At 52.9% G+C, this 19072-nt stretch overlaps 10 protein-coding genes across 10 annotated transcripts; 5 read left to right on the forward strand and 5 right to left on the reverse strand.

Annotated features, from left to right (window-relative positions):
• Positions 1-102: 102 nt before the first annotated feature.
• On the forward strand, positions 103-3152 carry N7510_000032 (glycoside hydrolase family 31 protein; the record flags this gene model as incomplete). The annotated part of the gene is made up of 4 exons (XM_056971962.1): positions 103-800; positions 892-1299; positions 1366-1536; positions 1589-3152. The coding sequence occupies 4 exons, from the start codon at positions 103-105 to the stop codon at positions 3150-3152; spliced, it is 2841 nt and encodes a 946-aa protein (XP_056837079.1).
• A 329-nt stretch (positions 3153-3481) lies between these two features.
• N7510_000033 (iron-containing alcohol dehydrogenase) lies at positions 3482-4925 on the reverse strand (the record flags this gene model as incomplete). The annotated part of the gene is made up of 3 exons (XM_056971963.1): positions 3482-3786; positions 3838-3862; positions 3918-4925. The coding sequence occupies 3 exons, from the start codon at positions 4923-4925 to the stop codon at positions 3482-3484; spliced, it is 1338 nt and encodes a 445-aa protein (XP_056837080.1).
• Positions 4926-5247: 322 nt separating this feature from the next.
• Positions 5248-7399, forward strand: N7510_000034 (LCCL domain-containing protein; the record flags this gene model as incomplete). Its single annotated transcript, XM_056971964.1, has 2 exons — positions 5248-5711; positions 5773-7399. 2 exons carry the CDS (start codon positions 5248-5250, stop codon positions 7397-7399), a joined length of 2091 nt encoding a protein of 696 aa, XP_056837081.1.
• A 453-nt stretch (positions 7400-7852) lies between these two features.
• Positions 7853-9148, reverse strand: N7510_000035 (tRNA threonylcarbamoyladenosine dehydratase; the record flags this gene model as incomplete). Its single annotated transcript, XM_056971965.1, has 1 exon — positions 7853-9148. One exon carries the CDS (start codon positions 9146-9148, stop codon positions 7853-7855), a length of 1296 nt encoding a protein of 431 aa, XP_056837082.1.
• Positions 9149-9187: 39 nt separating this feature from the next.
• N7510_000036 (uncharacterized protein) lies at positions 9188-9649 on the reverse strand (the record flags this gene model as incomplete). Its single annotated transcript, XM_056971966.1, has 1 exon — positions 9188-9649. The coding sequence occupies one exon, from the start codon at positions 9647-9649 to the stop codon at positions 9188-9190; it is 462 nt and encodes a 153-aa protein (XP_056837083.1).
• A 356-nt stretch (positions 9650-10005) lies between these two features.
• Positions 10006-11009, forward strand: N7510_000037 (palmitoyl-(protein) hydrolase; the record flags this gene model as incomplete). The annotated part of the gene is made up of 6 exons (XM_056971967.1): positions 10006-10088; positions 10143-10154; positions 10205-10295; positions 10358-10411; positions 10463-10851; positions 10904-11009. 6 exons carry the CDS (start codon positions 10006-10008, stop codon positions 11007-11009), a joined length of 735 nt encoding a protein of 244 aa, XP_056837084.1.
• Positions 11010-11284: 275 nt separating this feature from the next.
• N7510_000038 (uncharacterized protein) lies at positions 11285-12032 on the reverse strand (the record flags this gene model as incomplete). Its single annotated transcript, XM_056971968.1, has 2 exons — positions 11285-11938; positions 11991-12032. 2 exons carry the CDS (start codon positions 12030-12032, stop codon positions 11285-11287), a joined length of 696 nt encoding a protein of 231 aa, XP_056837085.1.
• Positions 12033-12520: 488 nt separating this feature from the next.
• On the forward strand, positions 12521-14098 carry N7510_000039 (putative short-chain dehydrogenase/reductase family protein; the record flags this gene model as incomplete). The annotated part of the gene is made up of 3 exons (XM_056971969.1): positions 12521-12704; positions 12767-13605; positions 14051-14098. The coding sequence occupies 3 exons, from the start codon at positions 12521-12523 to the stop codon at positions 14096-14098; spliced, it is 1071 nt and encodes a 356-aa protein (XP_056837086.1).
• Positions 14099-15233: 1135 nt separating this feature from the next.
• On the forward strand, positions 15234-16547 carry N7510_000040 (exo-polygalacturonase; the record flags this gene model as incomplete). Its single annotated transcript, XM_056971970.1, has 1 exon — positions 15234-16547. The coding sequence occupies one exon, from the start codon at positions 15234-15236 to the stop codon at positions 16545-16547; it is 1314 nt and encodes a 437-aa protein (XP_056837087.1).
• A 1560-nt stretch (positions 16548-18107) lies between these two features.
• On the reverse strand, positions 18108-18979 carry N7510_000041 (uncharacterized protein; the record flags this gene model as incomplete). The annotated part of the gene is made up of 2 exons (XM_056971971.1): positions 18108-18812; positions 18923-18979. The coding sequence occupies 2 exons, from the start codon at positions 18977-18979 to the stop codon at positions 18108-18110; spliced, it is 762 nt and encodes a 253-aa protein (XP_056837088.1).
• Between the last annotated feature and the right edge of the window lie 93 nt (positions 18980-19072).

Consider the following 19072-nt stretch of genomic DNA (forward strand, 5'->3'; position numbering starts at 1 on the left):
GAGGCCGCCAATGTTCTCCTAGATTATAAAGGGTTACAAGATCGCATTGGGGTCTTAACCATCATCTTTTCACGGAACAACAGGAGTTGAAAGTCAATAAATATGGTTGGCTTCGCAAAACTTCTGGCAGGTTCTCGGCTACTGCCGATAGTGTACGGGGCGAGTTCAACCGTGTCCTATGCGTCGACGACCTCGGTGCGCACCCAATTCACCCTTCCGGCGTCTGCAGATATCGGGGAGCAGTTGATCGCCAACATCGATGACCCCGAGGCAATTAACGCCCAGTCCGCTTGCCCTGGTTATAAGGCGTCAAATGTGAGACAATCTTCTAACGGACTGACAGCCAAACTGCTTCTGGCGGGCAACCCGTGCAATGCGTATGGGACTGATGTAGATTCCCTGGATTTGTCTGTGGAGTACTTGGCAACGGATCGACTCAACATTCAGATTATCCCTACTCATATCGATTCCACCAACGAATCATGGTACTTGTTGGGAGAAAATCTCGTTCCTCGACCCCAAGCGGATCAAAATGGATCGAGTAAGGACAGCGACATCGAATTCTCGTGGACAAATGATCCCACGTTTAGTTTCACTGTGACCCGGAAGGCCACTGGAGATATTCTCTTCGACACAAAGGGTTCCGTCCTAGTTTACGAAGATCAGTTCATCGAATTTGTGACTTCCTTGCCCAAGGACTACAATTTGTACGGAATCGGAGAGCACATCCAGCAGCTCCGGCTCCTTGAGAATTTGACTCTAACCCTCTATGCGTCAGACATTGGGGACCCAATTGATGGGTAAGTCGTGTGGCTCGCCGCTTTTAAAGTTCCAAGAAATCTTTCCACAAAGGACGGACGCTCTTGATGCTAATATGCGTTTGATTTCTAGAAACATCTATGGCTCTCATCCTTTTTATCTGGATACCCGATATTTTGAGGTTGATGATCACGGTTCTCATAGCTTGGTCGCAAGCGACCAGGCCGATCAGTCCAAGAAATACGTCTCCTACTCACACGGGGTCTTCCTGAGAAATGCTCACGGCCAGGAGGTTCTCACGCATCCTCAGAATCTCACGTGGCGTACGTTGGGTGGTAGCATTGACCTGACTTTGTATTCAGGACCGAGCCAAGTCGATGTCACTAAGAACTATCTGACCAGCACTATTGGTTTGCCTGCGATGCAGCAGTATTTCGCATTTGGCTACCACCAGTGTCGTTGGGGCTACCAAAACTGGTCTGTAGTCGAAAATGTTGTTGACAACTTTGAAAAGGCCGGAATTCCTTTGGAAAACATGTGGTTCGTTGACTTGGATGGCATTATCTTGCAGTTGAACGGAAGGGAAGGCTAATAACGTGGTGACAGGAATGACATTGATTACATGAAGACATATCGTGATTTCGATAATGATCCCATTCGGTTTTCTTACGAAGAAGGCGAGAAATTCTTGGAGAAGCTGCACCAAAGTGGCCGCCATTATATCCCCATCGTGGATTCGGCGCTCTATATCCCGAACCCGAACAATGCCTCTGATGCGTCAGTCGGAATTTGTTCTTACAGTCAAGGTCGCTGGCTGACCGTTCTCTAGATATGACACCTACACTCGCGGGGCTCAAGACGATGTATTTTTGAAGAACCCGGATGGCAGCCTCTACATCGGTGCTGTCTGGCCGGGCTACACTGTTTTCACTGACTGGCATCATCCCAAGGCCGGTGATTTTTGGACGAATGAGATGGTGACTTGGCACCAGAAGTTGCCGTTTGATGGGATCTGGATTGATATGAGCGAGGTGTCCTCCTTCTGCGTTGGCAGCTGTGGGAGTGGCAACCTGTCGCTAAATCCCATTGATTCCCTGGGCTCTGGATCCAGTCCCCCGAGCGTCACTTCCTACCTGCGCACCACACCCACTCCCGGCGTACGCAATATCAACCACCCCCCTTATGTCATTAATCACGATCAGACCGGTCACGACCTCGCCGTGCACGCTGTCTCTCCAAACGCAACCCATGTTGATGGGATTCAGGAATATGACGTGCACAACCTGTATGGGCATCAACTACTCAATGCCACCTACCATGGTCTACTCGGCGTCAATTCCACCAAACGCCCCTTTATCATCGGACGCTCGACTTTTGCCGGATCGGGAAAATGGGCGGGCCATTGGGGCGGCGACAACTACTCCCTGTGGGCGTATATGTTTTTCTCCATCCCGCAGGCGCTCTCCTTCTCGCTCTTTGGGGTTCCTATGTTTGGGGTTGATACATGTGGCTTCGCCGACAACACCAACGAGGAGCTTTGCAACCGATGGATGCAGCTTTCAGCCTTCTTTCCCTTCTACCGAAATCATAACTCGATCGGGAACATTCCGCAGGAGCCGTACCAGTGGCCGTCTGTTGCGGAGGCTTCCAGAACCGCCATGAAAATCCGATATGCCCTTCTGCCGTACATCTACACCCTGTTCCACCAAGCACATACGACTGGTTCGACGGTCATGCGCGCGCTGGCCTGGGAATTTTCGAACGATCCCTCGCTAGCCGTGGTGGACACGCAATTCCTCTTGGGTCCGTCCATCATGGTGGTTCCGGCGCTTGCGCCCTCTGTCGATACGGTGCAGGGTGTCTTCCCTGGCGTGAAACAGGGTCAGATTTGGTACGACTGGTACACACAGACTGCGGTCGACGCCCAACCGGGCGTGAATATGACTATCTCGGCCCCTCTAGGTCATATCCCCGTCTTCGTGCGTGGCGGCAGTGTTCTTCCTATGCAGCAACCCGCGATGACGACTCGGGATGTCCGCAGCAGCCCGTGGTCTCTACTAACGGCGCTCGCTGGCGATGGAACCGCATCGGGACAATTATACATTGACGACGGGGAAAGCCTGGTTCCAGATGCCACGCTCAGCGTTGAGTTTGAGGCATTCCAATCCAGCCTCCGCGCCTCAGCTAAAGGCAACTGGAAGGAACCCCAGTCACTCGCCAACGTCACCGTTCTCGGGTTGACCCATCCGCCTCGGGAAGTGACCTTCAACGGACACAAAGTCCCGGCGTCATCGGTCCAATACAATGCTCACTCGCGGGTGTTGTCGGTGAGCGGCCTGCAAGACCTGACTTCGGCGGGTGCGTGGAACAAAGATTGGGTTCTGAAGTGGTAAATTCGATTGACTAGAGTGATTACCGCCCGTCGGGGCCGAAGGCCTGTTGAGCAGCGTGCTATGTAGTATGATTGGTGTATCCGGTGCAGCTCGCCATCACGGTGGATGGCTTCATCACCGGGCAGAGGGTTGCTGGGTTGAAACAAGAATCTCATTTCTCTACACAAGACCCAATTGGGCCGAAATACCGCGGAATTAGAAAATGCTTCAATCCCACCGTGTAATTGGCCCTTGGTATCCTCTCGTACATTTGCCATCCTGTCTTAGCTTCTACATAAGGGACAAAAAGGTGGAAAGGGCGATCCAAGCTCAGGTCTCGCAAAACGACCCTACTTGGCCACCTCCAGGATCTCTCTGAGCCCCTGCAAATCGGGCAGATTCTTCTTCCCCGCGAGCACATCGCTGAGCGTGTTCGTAGCGACCTTTTGAATTTGCTGCTCGTCCGTCACACCCACCTCGGCCAGGGTGTGGGGCAGTCCCAGCAGCGCGACGAAGCGTGCGACCGCATCGCCAGCCTGTGTCTCCTGCCACCCCAGCGTCTCGTTGAAGATGGTGAGGATGCGCGCCTGGGGCGCCTCTGTGTCGTGTGCGGTATACCGAAGGACATGCGGGAGCAGAATGCAGCTTGTGATTCCTGTTCATTTCATTGAGCGACAGGTACGATCGTATCATTGGGCTTTCTTACCATGCTGTACACCGGCCAAGCTTCCCTGGAGTACTTATTAGGAAAGCGTACCCCCCGGATCAAATCCAATAGCTTCTTACCAGTTGATGCCCCATTGCATGGCTGGCGCCAAAGCGCACTCCCCATTTCATGTACGGAAGAAGCGCCTCGCGCGATCCTTGCTGGCACTCCGAAATCCCGCGCAGCCGCTCTGTCTCGTCCATCGTCTCGTGGCCGGCATGGTACTCGCACAGCCCACGGAGCATCTTGCACAGCCCCGCGGAAATGACTTCCTGTGCCTCCGCCGGACAGCCGGGATAGCACATCCCCTCGACAAAGTGGTCGACCGCGCGCATCCCCGACGAGAGCCACAGATGGGCGGGCGTCGTGGAGGCGACCCGCGGATCGAGCAGGATGAGTGATGGCGCACCCTGGTCGTGCGCGAAGTGTTGCTTCTTGCCCAGCGGGTTCGTCGCGCTGGCGAATGTATTCCACTCGCCGGCACTCAGGCTGGTGGGCACGCAGATCAGCCGCGCAGTTGGAGCACGCAAACGATCGTGGCCGGCCAGCCCTGTCACCGGATCGACCAAAGCTTCCATATCTGCCGCGTCAAATCCAGCGGGCAGCGTGGCCGCGAGCATCAAGGCCGCTTTGCAGGCGTCGGAGTAGGAACCCGAGCCGACACTCACGACAGCGTCGAGGGAGCCGGCCTGCACGCGATGCGCGATTTCAATCACATCCTCGTAGGGCGAGTGGCTCCCGACTCCAATCTTTTTCGATACCTGATACGGACGGCGGGCCAGACGGTCTTCGAGGTTACGGATCACATCTGTTTTGGTGTCGAGGCTCGTGCTGACGACGAGCAGCACGCGTTCTGCTTGCCACCGGGCGAGGGCGTCGGGGATATCATCGAGGTACGAGGCGTGCAGAATGGCCTCATGGCCTTCACGGCCAGCCAGAGGGAGCTGTTGGACACGCATGATGAGTCGTGGTCCTACCGGTCGGTCGGCGTCCATTTGCCTCCGCACTCCCGCTGATTGGCTTGCCTCCGACACCGCCTCTCCCATCATCTGCCCACCCTGCGGCACCTTCCTTCTCATCTCATCCATCCGCTTCGTTCGTTGTATCCGGGACTGGTTTCTTCCTCTTCTGATTTTTATGGCCATGTCTACCCAGTCGTAGACTCCTACCTTCCCTCTTCCGGCCCAACTCCTGTCACCTTGGCTGGTGTGCCTGGTGATCCCTCCGCGCTAGCCGTGACGATCTCCCCACGCCGTACCTCTGGCAGATCTAGTGTCTGCCCGGCCCGCCCCAGCCTCATTTCATACTATATATTCTTCTTCTTCCCCTTCTTGCTGTATTCGTTCTTGGTTGCTGCTCATCGCTTCGCTCGTTTGTGCTCATCGCGACCGCCCCCGTGCCTCCGCCACCATGCTCGGCGAACGCCACCCGGAGGCCAACCGGCTCTATGTGCCCCCGTTACTCGAGGAGGACCCGCGCATGGCTGATCCCGACGCTTCCGAAGACCTGCCACCCCCAGACGTCGAAGCTGGCAGCGTGCTCCCCGTCTGGCTACAAGAGTCGTCCAAGTCTTTTCGCTGGCAATGGGTGCCTTTGCCACTTCGCAAGGCCGGTCGGGCTACCGCTCGATGGGTCAAGGGCCCGGATCCACCGCATATGCTCTTGTTAAAGCCGTTGTTCCCGCGCTTCCAGGAGCTACCCGTCCAGTACCTGGATCACTTCTTTCCCAAGCGCAAGCACAAGGTCTCTCTCTTGATGCTTTTGTATCTGTCGTGGTTTCTGCCTTGGTTCCTGGTTTTGCTACACTCGCGCTCCTCGGGTTACATCGAAGGATATGGTCGGCCGCAGACTCTCTCATGCTCGACGAATTTCTGGTAACTACCGTCCGCGGGTTTGGAACTTAGATCAGCGCTAACGATTTTTGTCTTGATGCAGGGATTTCGGCAACGGATGCGGTCTCAACGGGAACAACTGCCGTCCATTTTCCTCGTCGACGGTCGCCTTCCGGTGTCCTGCGAACTGCCGTGATACCAAGCTGTTAGAGCCTCATATCGTTGGAAACCAGTCATACAACTACCAAGGACTGGTGATTGGGGGCCCGCAACCAGATAAGCCTGATCCCGCCATCTATCGCGCCGACAGCTTTGTCTGTCAAGCGGCGATTCATGCTGGGGCCATTCCGAACTCGGTCGGCGGCTGCGGTGTTACGAAGCTCGAAGGCGCAGCCCACTCCTATCCGTCTGTTAAGCAGAACGGGATCGAATCGGTGGAATTTCCGTCTACCTTCCCCAAGTCCTTCAGTTTCCTGAAACTATCGTCGTCGCAGGCAACCTGCCCACCGGACCCGCGCTGGCCGCTCCTCGGGGTCACCATCGCCGCGGTTGGCGTCCTATGGCTCTTTTGTACATCTCCACCGGTGCTGTTCTTCAGCACATTTTTCATGGTCTTTTGTCATACAGGCCTGGTCGCTGATCCCCCCTCGTATCCTTTCCTGACCGACCTCGTGTCCGCCCTACTATCTCGGTTGTTGCCGGCATCATTTGTGGCCTATGTCCTCTACAAATTTTGTGCAGCGCCACTACTGCAACCTATTACGTCGCCCATCTACCAGCTGTCGAAGATGTTCCTATATTTGCCGCCAGTCTTCTTCGGGGCTCTGAACAACTACACTTTTGCGCGTTTGATTCCACTTCAGCGCCTGACACCGAAGGACATCCAGCAACAGCCCGGTGCAAAGCTGGCTTTGGCCCTAGTGATTCCTACTATTATCGCCATCGTTCTGAGCCAAGCATGGCAGATTCGCCAGGGTGGGCTGATGCCGCGATACCTGAAGATTTATTGCACTATGGGCCTGATAATTCTTATTCTCCTCCCGCTTCCGGGCCTACGCCTTCGCATCCATCATTACATTCTCGCCATTCTGCTCATGCCTGGCACCGCCTTTCCAACCCGCCCCTCATTGGTCTACCAGGGCTTGCTTCTGGGTCTCTTCGTCAACGGAGTCGCACGTTGGGGATTCGCCTCAATTATTGAGACTCCTGCGGCTCTCGGTGAACGAGTGTCCAGTCCTGATGGACACAACTGGTGGTCTACATATCCAAACATCACAAATGCATCGGTCACGATCTCCTTGTCGGATTTTGGAACCAATAACAGCCATCGAGGCAATGGAAATATCTCGTTTACTTTGTGGGAACACGAGCGGATGGCTAGTCTTGCTGTCGACGGGATCTCAGTCTTGCTCAATGACGTTGAGCGCTATCGAGGCTATCTAGACGAAGACCCGCAAGGTGAATTTACCTGGCACCGCCATGGTCACGACGGCTTGGAATTGCAACATGGCTCGCGCCTGGCTCGCCGCAACGGTGAGGGACAGCAACCCGTCGGATCTCAGTCCATTTTGCTCACTGATGGTGATACGGACGATGAGACTGAAGACCTCTTCTTCCGCTTTGCATTTCTTAGAGGGTCTGAGGCTGGCATGTATGGACCTGCAGGGGTGTGGGAGAGCGATGGCGAGTGGCATTCTCCGTCGCCGCAACGAAGTAGTCGTGGCTCATGATTTTGGCTTTTGGAGTTTGTGTTACTTTTGTTGATACATAGAATCTATATTGGCGTGTGGTCTTGGATTGGGCAGAGGCGTTGGTAAGAGTTGAATGATCCTTGATGTGCTTATTATCTCTCGGCTTATATGATGTTCGGTCTATACTTCCCCTCCCGGGAGTCTATGCTTGAAGTAGCTACTTTTGTATCTGTGATCTTTTCCGACCCCGCGAACCGTCGGCCCTGGAGGCTGGGTGAAGCTCGCTCGAACTACCTGCTACTAAGATCATGGATGATAAGCGATTCCCTCATAACCTGGTGGTCAACCAAGCAGGTGAACAGGTGCAGCAGGGACCTTATGGTTGGTCCTAAATGCTACATAGTCACCCCTTTGTTCTTGTGGTCTTAGTATTCTTCATTATTCATAAACTATCCATCGATTCTCATATGGATTGATAAATTTTGTTTCAGTTCAACGATACTGGTCATACGCTTGAGCCTCCTTCTTCCGCATGTCCACCCGTTGCAACACCACGGCGTCGTAGATTTCGCTCACGTTTTTCCCGCCGTGCAGCACCTCGCGCTCGTGTCGAGCCGCTTCTTCTTTGGTCATGCACACCAATTGATCCAGCTCCACCGCAACGGTCTTCTGTCCTTCCTTCTCCAAGGTGAGATTCATTCTGAATCCAGCAGGGGGCACCTGCCACGGTACCAAAACCAGCCGGTTGCCCAACCCGCTGACAGCGCTCTTCCCGCGCCAGACGTCGTCCACGAGAAAAGCGATGTCGTCCTTGTTGACGGGCAGGCGGAGTCCGATAGGGTCTTGGCCGGCTACCTGTCGAACTAGACGTTCGTACAGACTTTGCAAAGAAGCCATCATGCCATCGTACATCTTGTCGCGGCCCTTCGAGCTCATGCTGTATTCGATTGGATATCCCGTCACGCTGCAGATCACATGGTTGGCGACTGTGTACCCAAAAACCGCAGGCATGGTCCCCAACACAGGCAGAATGCGTACCCGGAAGTCTGGGAGCACGCCCAGCTCGCCGACTTGGCCCTTGGCATACTCATCTTCCGGTAGCGGGAGCAGACTCGCTTTGCCTGGTCCTGGCTTCTCAGTCGAGAACACTGCTGCAACCCCTGAACTGACACCCATGGCTTTTAACCGACGTCGCGTGCTGCGAGACAGGGGATCATCCGTGCTCTGGGAGATGTCACCAACCACGATGCGAGTCGGGTCTGATTTGCAGCCCGCACCCATAGATGAGATCACCGGCAGAGAGTTCGCGTGGCAGTAGTATAACAAGTCCACCTTAGAGGTGATATTGTCGATACAGTCAAGCACATAGTCAGGACGGCGTCCCTCGCCGTCATGAGTCAAGGTCCACGGCCCCAGCAATGTTTCAGCGACTGACTTGCCGAACAGCTCGTTGCGGCAATCGAACATGACCCACGGCGCAACCTGTTCAAGTCGCCGCCGGATACAATGTACTTTCGGTGTTCCCACGTCCGCCAATGTGGCGACGGCATGTCGGTTTAGCGACGACAGCGTGACCTGGTCAAAGTCGATAAGCCGGATCTTGGATACACCGGACCGAGCCAGTGCCGCTGCAGCGTGCGATCCGACACCCCCACAACCGACAACGACGATAAAGGAGGAATGCAGGCTTGCTAGGCCTTCATCAGTCAGAAAGACGCGGTTGCGTGCGAGTTGTTCGAGAATGAGGTCTGTCGGAGACGAGTTTAGATGTACACGTTGCAGCAACATTAAAGTAACATACCATCATCGTAGTCTCCTTGTTGCGCCCTACGCGCCAAAGCTGTGCTGCGTTCGTCCTCCTTGCTTAATTGCACATCCGAGGCTGCGGCGCCGAACTGCGTGAGCTTCAGGTCCACCAATCAGCCCTTGTATTGTAGAATTCGAAAGGATAAAACTCACCTTGTCCGCATGGTGCCGCTCACCAATCTCCGGGATGGAAGCCTTCAGGTCATGCACGGCCTCCTTCCGGCGAAAAGCTTGGTATCCGAAAATCGCGCCCGCTACAGCCGCGCCAGATAGCACGGCCGTTGTGGTGAGCTGCGTGGGATGGGAGCCCGCCTGGCGTTGCAGCCAGGACGCCATGTTCCCAAGCACACCCTTGTCCTCGGCGTCTGGTGTCCTGCGTTGGGGGTCTGGATTGGATCTGTCGCCATCGTCAGAATCGAAGCCGTAGTCGAGGTCGGCATCATTGGGCGGGGAGGACCACCACTTGGGGGCCCGGGGAGGCATGATTGCGCTTGCAAGAATGAAAAACTTACTGGACACACCTAGTAATCGTAGTAATGATGCTGTGACGAGCGAACAAACCAGTCGAGAACGGGATTGATCCGGGCCATCACGTGAGGCGGTAGCAAATGTAGTAGATCGAGTCGGAACCTACATGTACTATTAATTAATACTAATACTGGACGTCCATGAACAATGTTGAGACAAATAGTAATCCGAGGTGAAAGGGTCCCGCCTCCATCGGCATCCATGATCTTTCACTGGCAAGTGGTGTCGACGGATTGGTTGCCCGTCATGTGATCGTGTGCCTGAGTCCGACCTGCTTCTTTCCGCTCCGGTGTTGCATCGCAGCAATCATCATGTCGACCCTCGCTCCCTTCGTGGTGCCCGCGCTCAAGAAGCATACCGCCACGGTCATCATTGCCCATGGCCTCGGCGATACGTGAGTAGACGACTCGGCCACCGTATGGACACGAGAACTGACCATCGACCCTAGTGGCGCCGGATGGTATCAACCCCTCGAATGACCGAATTGTTAGTCGACGTTAACATTCGCAGGATGGCCCTTGCCCAGAACTGGCGCCGTCGAGGCAAGTTCGACGAGGTGGCCTTTGTCTTCCCCAATGCGCCGTCGATTCCGATCACCTGTGTATGGACGAGCCCAACGGTCCATCGGTCCATCTACCGAAGACAGACTAACTCGTCCTCCAGAATTTTGGCATGAGCATGCCGGGCTGGTACGACATTGCCAAACTCGGCTCGGATGTATGGCTTGCCTCCCTCCCTGAAACCAATCCCTCACTCACGCGCGAATAGGTGGACTGGAAAGAATCCGTTAACCTACAAGACGAACCGGGCATCCTCCGCTCACGCGACTACTTTAACACACTGATCAAAGAAGAAATGGACAAGGGCATCAACCCGTCGCGTATCGTGCTTGGTGGGTTCTCGCAGGGTGGCGCCATGTCAGTGTTCACCGGCGTAACGGCGAAGGAGAAGCTGGGGGGTGTTTTCGGGCTGTCGTGCTATCTTCTTCTCAGCGATCGCATCAAGAGCTACACGCCCGAAAACTGGCCGAACAAGAACACGCCCTTTTTCTTGGCTCATGGGTTGGATGATGCTGTGGTGCCTTTCCAATTTGGGGAGAAGTCATCGCAGACTCTGAAGGAGCTGGGGTTGAAGGATGTTACGTTCAATCGTTATTCGTATGTTGCTTGTGGTCTCTCTCACTTGGGTATGTGCTAACGCTGTCTGCAGCGATCTCGGCCACTCTGCGGACCCCGCTGAGATCGATGATCTCGAGCAGTTCCTGCAGAAGACCATCCCGCCCGAAGGAGATGGCCAGGCGACTGCTGGGTTATGACTTGGTGATCCCCGTGCTCGCTGGACTGAAAGGCTGCAGACTTCATGGGGCCCTGCCTTGATTCTCGGATTTGTGATGCTACTTTTTGCGATTGCATTGTCTCGATCTCAGTCTCCGAAAGCACCCAATGCTGCTCGAAAGCAGCACTAGTTGATCTGGGAGGATTTTACTCGGTACATAGGCTTCGGGTGATAGATGAGATGATCAGAGATACGAGCGTGTTCTCATTGATATCCGCGTATTAGGATTACTCTTCAGCTGCACGAATGAAACTCCTAAATGGACATTGCCCTTGCCACCGTCTCTTCGATCGCTCTTGTCATCCCATCCGTATTCTTCACATCGAAGGGCACCATATGCTTCGATCCATGATCATAAATCACCGCCTGAGAGGGCTCACACAGACCATACAACTTCATGCTCTCCGGGTACAGCGGATCCAGCTTGCCGACAATATGCGCCGTGGGGATGGAGATGGTGTATGTATCCGGCTGCGGCGTGATATATGCCATGCCCGAACGGTCGAACGGACATCCTCCACAGAGAAAAACAGCCGCGCGGAACAACGGCGGAGCATGTGGGTTCTCCTTGGCGTGGTGAATTATCAGCGCCGCGGCCAACGCCGCACCCTGGCTGAACCCCATGACGGCATCGAAAGGCCCTTGTTCGGAAATGATCCTGTAGGTGTGCTCGAAAGCCTCGAGGACGCCCGCGCCCGGCGTTGGACCTCGCGGGTAGTGGTTGTAGAAGGGACCGTCGAAGATGCCTTCGAGTTCTGGAACAACCTCCTGAGTCAATATTGCTTGGCTCCGAGGGACAAGGGACATACCCGACTCGACTTGCGCATCCTGTCGGCCATTCACGAAGATAAAGCGGTGGCCCTTCTTCTCGAGCTGCTGTCTCAGTCCGCCGGTTTGGATTTCCAAGATCTATCCCAGTCAATCAGCAGCAATCACCGCTTCTTAGAGCGCGAGATCTTACTTCGGCATTTGTTCCGCTGCCGTGCAGGCAGAGGAAACGCATGTTCGTGTGATGGGAGGATAAATCTAGATGAGAATACTCCTCGGGCGCAGTAGCTAGTTTATGTATCGTGCAGATGCAGGGGGGGCCACTCGGATCAAGCAGAAATCCAGGCAATAATCGGCCGGCCCTTGCCTCCTCTGACAGTCTGACTTACGACGGGAATAGCTACCTACTACCGAACTATTGGTAAATCACTGTGGTGGTGTTCCGCCGTACATTGAATTACTGTGGTAACTTCCGCCCTCGATGTCTCCCACTGTTGCAATCCCTGTAGTTAGTACTGCCCAGATTGCTAGGGCCAGCGACAATAATTCTCTCATCGTCACCCTGACACTACTATCTCTCGATTTCCTTCGTTCTTCTTCTTGCAGGGCCCGCATCATGGACGGAGTGATCTGCATCTTTAGTAGCTGCTCGGGTCGCCCCGGCTTCCTCGCCCCCGTCGCCATGACATTCTGGTCTCACCCCGGATCGCTGGACAAGGAATCATGGAAATCCGCGACGTGCTCTGCCTGCGCGGCTTTGCGACTTACGCCGCCCGCCATCCCTGGGAGATGTGCGCCAGCGTCGGGCCAACCCTGAGCGAGGCCACTTTTGGTCTACTCGGGTCCTCGTTCAAGCCAGAGCGCGACTTCAGAAACCTCGAGGGCAGGGTGGTCTTGGTCACTGGTGGTACATCCTCCAACGACTCCCGACCAGTGCCGACTACTAACTAACCGCCCTGGTCTCTACAGGGAATACCGGCCTCGGCAAGGAGACCATCCTCCAACTCGCGAAACACAACCCGGCACGCATCTACCTGGCCGCCCGCACCGAGAGCAAGGCGCGAGAGGCGATCAGGTCGATCCAAGCCAGCCTCTCCTCCCCCGCCGACATCAGATTTCTCCCGCTCAACCTGGCCTCTTTCACATCCATCCGGGCCGCGGCAGCCAAATTCCACACCGACTGCGACCGACTGGACCTCCTTATTCTCAATGCGGGTACAATGGGCAATCCGCCGACCACAACCGAGGACGGATTTGAGGTGCAGCTCGGCACGAACCATGTCGGCCACTTTCTCCTGACGAGGCTGCTTCTGCCCACGTTACAACAGACCGTCGATTGCGAGAAGGCGAAGGGGATCGACCCTGACGTCCGCGTGGTAACACTAGCTTCTCTCGCCCATGTTATCTCCCCATCTTCCCTTGAAGAAATGACATCCACGCCCGGCCTGTTGGCAGGCAGCACCTGGACTCGATATGGTGCCTCCAAGGCGGCCAACATTTTATTTGCTTCCGAGCTTGCGCGTCGACATCCCGAGATACTGTCAGTGGCGGTCCACCCGGGAACGGTCAATAGTGATCTGTACGGGCATGCTAGTAGGGCCGATGCCATGACAAAGTATAGCGTGGGTGTCATGCTACTTTTCTTCCGGAATGTCTCCAGTGGTGCGCTCAATCAGCTCTGGGCGGCTGGAGTTTCTAAGGAGAACCTAGTCAATGGAGCTTACTATACTCCCGTTGGGTATCGCACCAGCGGAACCACTGTCGTCCGGAATGCAGATCTCGCTCGGGAACTCTGGGACTGGACGGAGGTGCAGGTTGCCGCTTACACAGACTCCAAAGCTCTATGATAAACGAGATATAACAAAATATCATAAATTATTTGGACCTCATAAATTGGCTTGGCATGGTCGAAATACCATGAAGATACTATAAAATCGTATACTAAACAATCGTGGTTGAGATACTGAGTTGCAAAATCCCCCGTGTGCTATATGGGAGCCAAGACGACCTATTGGTTCCTATTGCCCAATACCGCACCTTAATACTGTAGTCATACGCTCGCACTGAGTGATGATTCTTGGTCATCTGTTCTTACAAAACCCCCTTACCTTTGATCGACTCGATCGCTTTTTTGAATTCAACGCAAACAATAGCTGTTTACGGAAAGGTGCCGCAACCCAAAGCGACCTGCGAGCGCTAACTAACGGACTGTGGTAATGATAGTTAGCTTTTACAATTCTTTGAGTACGACAGACCCGCGTTAGGGACTTAGGAGGGCTGTGCTGCTCCTCGCGGAAGTAATTTTATTGAAGATTTCATTATTATGAGCTTCTTAATATCACTCGACGTGGTCCAATCCGTACCATACTGCCTCATCTTTCCTAGTAGCCTATAACGCGCTTTTCTTAAGGAGTGCATGCCCCAGCAACACATTTAGAGCCCTCCGTCTGGAGATACTGTACAGTACTGCTAATCTTTCTACACAAGCAAGGGAAGAAATATCCGCAAGACAATTCATCAGAATCGCTGACTGCCATCAGGAATTGTTTCCCCAAGGATCTTGATTGGATGCTTCAGAGTAGCGCATCATCTGGTCGCTTCAGGGAACGGTCACCTCAAGAATGACAATAGAAGCCGAGGACCTGGGATATTTCCTGTACCAGATGCATATTACGTTCCCTTGGTATGATGAAGCATCCCCTAAGAACAAAGTCAACACTAATGCGAAAGAAACGATGCCCGTAATCAGGGCCATTATTATGACACAGGAGTGGAAGGAGGAATTTAAGATATCTTCCAAGTTACCTTGGACGCCCTACAGTGCAAGAGATGCTTATGTATATTTTCGTGTTACGCCTTGCTCCTTCCCACCTGGAATTTAGGGCACTATGGGGTCAAATTGGAGGATACTCGGTGGCGAATCTTGACGGACGGGTTGTGGAACAGACTGATTGCTGGCCGCAGCCATGACCTCGTAGGCCAACACTAGAAAGGCGGTGGATAATCGTCTAGTTCCCCTTCAGGAGAACGCTCCCCAAATATCCGTTCCACCGTTGGAAATGGTGTGGCCGATCGAGTCAGTTCCCCGTTGGCGGGTATGCCGATCATCCGTGACCCCTCAAAGCGCACTTCGCTTCCAAAAGGCTGAAGCGAAAAATCGGCTATTACAGAAAGTCTGTTCAATAGCCGCACATATAATGATATATAAACCAGTATCACCGGCAATTGTTTCTCTGAAACTGTGGCGAATGATGTAACACAGTGTTGCGCTCGGACAGACGGGCACGAATAGTGAAAACCCCTCCGTGTGGAAGTTACAAGTATATAGATCACTATTATGGCCTCCCATTTTCTTTAAAAACCTCTGTACTATACATGCAAAATATTTATTCACTCATTTGAAAGCTATCAACCTAAAAGCATCGATCACTGCATCATGAAGCCTTGGATTCTCCTGGCCTGGGCAACTGCAGTGGCCTCCTATGTGGTCCATGACAACTCCACGTGCATCATATATCCCCAGTCTCTAGCCCATGAAGGGTCGTCGATCGATGATGCACCGTCGATTCACCAAGCCTTTGATCTCTGTGGGACTGATGGAAAAGTAATCTTTTCGAATCATACGTTCCATATCAATTCTGTTTTGAATACCACGAATCTCGTCAACTGCGAAGTCTTGCTCCGTGGAGAGCTTCGCTTCTCTGACGACATATCCTACTGGCGCTCTCACTCCTACTCAGTGGTTCTACAGAACCAATCTACAGCCTGGCTCTTCGGAGGCACCAACGTCACCCTGCGCGGTGAGGGAGGCTGGTACAACGGAAATGGCCAAGCTTGGTACACTGAGAACAGAAATGGTGCCAATCAGCCGGGACGTCCGATCAGCATCACTTTCTTCAATTCGACAAATCTACTGGCAGACCATTTGACGATCATCCAACCTCAGTTCTGGGCAACATTCGTCTGGCAGAGCAAGAACGTCTCAATCACCAACTTTTTTGTCAATGCCACGAGCGATAACCAGTGGGATACCACCAATACTGATGGCTATGACTCCTGGAATAGTGACATGCTTCTAGTCGAGAACGCGACTATTACCAATGGCGATGATTGCATTGCGGCTAAGGGAAATACCACCAATCTTTTAGTCAAAAACGTAACATGCCACCAGTCCGTTGGTATGACTATTGGGTCCGTGGGCCAGTATCCCAATATGCCAGACTACAACATCAATATCACCTTCGAGGATGTCAAGTGCTTGAACTGCATGGATGGAGCTTACATCAAAACCTGGCAGGGTGTCTGGCTCAACGAAACTTCGAACGGGGATGGTGGAGGCGGTGGCCACGGTTTGATCAAGAACATCACGTTCCGCAACTTCGAGATGGAGAACGTGGGATTGCCTATTCAGATTTCCCAGTGCATTTACTCTGAGGCCGATGGCAGTGATTGCAATACGTCGAAGATGCAGATAGAAGATGTGACGTGGGCGAATATCACCGGCACTTCACGGTACAATATTGCTGCGTCGATCTACTGTTCTGAGGCACACCCTTGTCCAAATATCAATTTTGAGAATGTGAACCTGCGCAGTGTGAATCAGACGAAGGGACTCCCTGCTTATGGAACACCCTTGCAGTATGAGGTTTTCCAGTGTGCGAATATTATTGGTGAAAGCAGTTCTGGAATTCCCTGCAATCATGTTGCACCCAACAATTTCAGCCAGGGAGTTTATAGCAATGTCAAATAATAAAAGGGGTCGAGTTTGGGTGGTTAGTGATATGCGATACACATAGTTAGCATAATCCGAGCTTATCGTACTTGGAAAGCAGGGAAATATGTTGTTCGATCAGGTGGAAATAAACTGCAGTCGATGCTGATTCTCGCGTCGCGACAATCTCAAAGCGCACTATAAAACGCATGGAAAACGTGGGGACCGCAACCGCTATGTGGCCACCCTAGACAAGACCAGTTCCTTCTAGAATCTTGACTTTCTGTGGGCAGCTGACGCCGGAAGGATGGTGGCCACTTGACCATGCTGGCAATGACTAATCATAGCGTTCGAGCTTGCAGTGGCACCAAGTCCTGACCTTTTCTACCACCAAGTGCTCTTTGAAAAGGCAAAAAGAAGGGGCAAATACAGTATAATTGATATCCTTTCGTTCCCTTGCGTCATCTCTTTTCCGTGGCATGGAACTGTTATGGAAAATGCGAAAATGCTATCCCATTTCTGGAATAGTAGACAAAGCGCTTTCACGGCCTGTAAAGGTCTCCCCCTCGCTTAACCCTACGTTTGAACGATTCGAAACATTTTTGTGTGAGGCACAACTAGGGCTATGGAACTATTCATTTACTCTACTGTCCTCTCCTCCTACCAGGCACCTGGCCTGGTTGTTGGTATTAACGTGTGGTTTGGCATAGAGTGAAGGGGGAGGACTGCTCAGCTTGGTACTGGAAGCCGAGAGAAATACCCGCATGTGCCAAAAATATCCCTGTAACAGAACAAGACATAGAAGAAAAGCTGCCATTATGATATAACCTCCATTGGTTAGGGTTTTCGCGGTCGAAGGATCGTTCACACCAAGGGAACTGCCCGCGATAATCAGGGCAACTCTGGCGGCGGAGAGTACCTTTGACACGATGTAGCCTTTTCGAAAATTGGGGTCGTTTTTCATGTCATAGAAAGCCCTGTCTTGGTCAGTGATAGGAAATATCAATTGTACAGTGGGTTGCACTCACACTAAGCGTAAGAAGCCGACGGTGCTATTCACCAAAGGGAAAAGTCCCGCGTTTAACAAGATCGAGTGCTGCTATTGCTAGCCGATACTTCGTGAGTGTATAGTTGCCATAAACGACTACCACAATTCCACTGGTAATGCGAACTGACACAGTTAGACACGGAAAGTATCGGTGCTGGTTGGGACATACCAGAGAAAAACTCAAGAGATAGACCCATGGCATCCGTGGTCTTCCGTGTCGGTGAAAGAGCAGAGTTTCCGCAGCAATTATCGCAGGAGATAAAATAGAATAGAGCGATGCTCACTTTGGATCGACTGTTGAACAACATGGTTGTGGTGGGCACGATCGTTCTGTTCTTGGGCATGGTGATGCCGTTCATATAAGGGGTGTTATGGCAATATGTGAGCGCTGCAGAAAATCTGTTTAGGCCTCCTAGTGGCCAACCTCATAAGAAAACACTGCCAGCGGGATCTCCAGTGTGCCCTGGTTCCATCTCCACAAATACATCAAGGTTGAGTATAACTCACGTGATCTCGCAGGTTGAGTCCCAAAGGGGATTAGGGCGAGTGGGTCAGTGGTACCTGAGGATGCGTATCCCGCGGGTCTGGAGACGCTCCAGGGTCGCCTGAATCCAGGCAAAATGTTGCTGGTGGCGTGCCTTGTTGGAGAGTATAGCCTTGCAGATCGCTAGCGGTGTTGACGCGATGAATACCCCAATGAGCTGATTTGTCTCGTCCAAACAAAATTCGGCGGATTGGCAGACATTCGTGATCATTGGCAAGACATCGCAGGAAGGAAGACCGGGCGGTAGATTCTCGTTGAGTTGTTCCAGTTTTTGGTACGTCTCATGCCAGCCGGTCCAGAGCAAGGCACAGGTAGCCCAGTACATCATCAGATGCCCGGCAGTCTTGACATTGGGGAAGTGAAAGGCGATAGGGAAAAGGGGTCCCTTCAAAGGCTCCTCCGCAGGTTCATAATGGCGAGAAAGAGCAGACCAGTACAAAGGACCCTCGACAGAATCATTGAGCATAGAATAGATACTTTGAAGTGTGGTATCCAGAGATCGAAATTCTGCCATCAAACTCAACCCTAGGAATCTCTGATCTTCAGGTGACAGATTCTCAAACAACTGTAGTTGGTGCAAAAGTCGAGGAATATGCGCTATACAGTCGATGATTCGATCGATGGGCTGTTTAGCAAATTTATGCCATGGCTTCTCGATCCACTCTGCCTGCGCCATAAAGCTTGGTTCTAACTGACTGAGGTGATAGAAAATCTGCTCACGCGTTAGTCAACATCCGGATCGGGTTTTACTATAACGCACCACTTGGACTCGAACGGCAAGAAAGAGATGATGTCCCAATTCTGATGTATGCGCGTCCGCACCGCGTGCTCGGAGTAGGGATAAAAGCCCCTTGCAGTGCTGGTAATATCCAACAACATGCCTGGCTGGACACTCTGCAATTTCATACATGGCAAGTAGCAAACACGCAGCTAAAGTCTCATCATTTCGCACAAGGGCTGGAGTGAAAAGTG

The sequence above is a fragment of the Penicillium lagena genome, assembly GCF_028827675.1.
Source record: "Penicillium lagena strain IBT 129212 chromosome Unknown utg000001l_segment0_segment0, whole genome shotgun sequence".
NCBI classification, from domain to species: domain Eukaryota; kingdom Fungi; phylum Ascomycota; class Eurotiomycetes; order Eurotiales; family Aspergillaceae; genus Penicillium; species Penicillium lagena.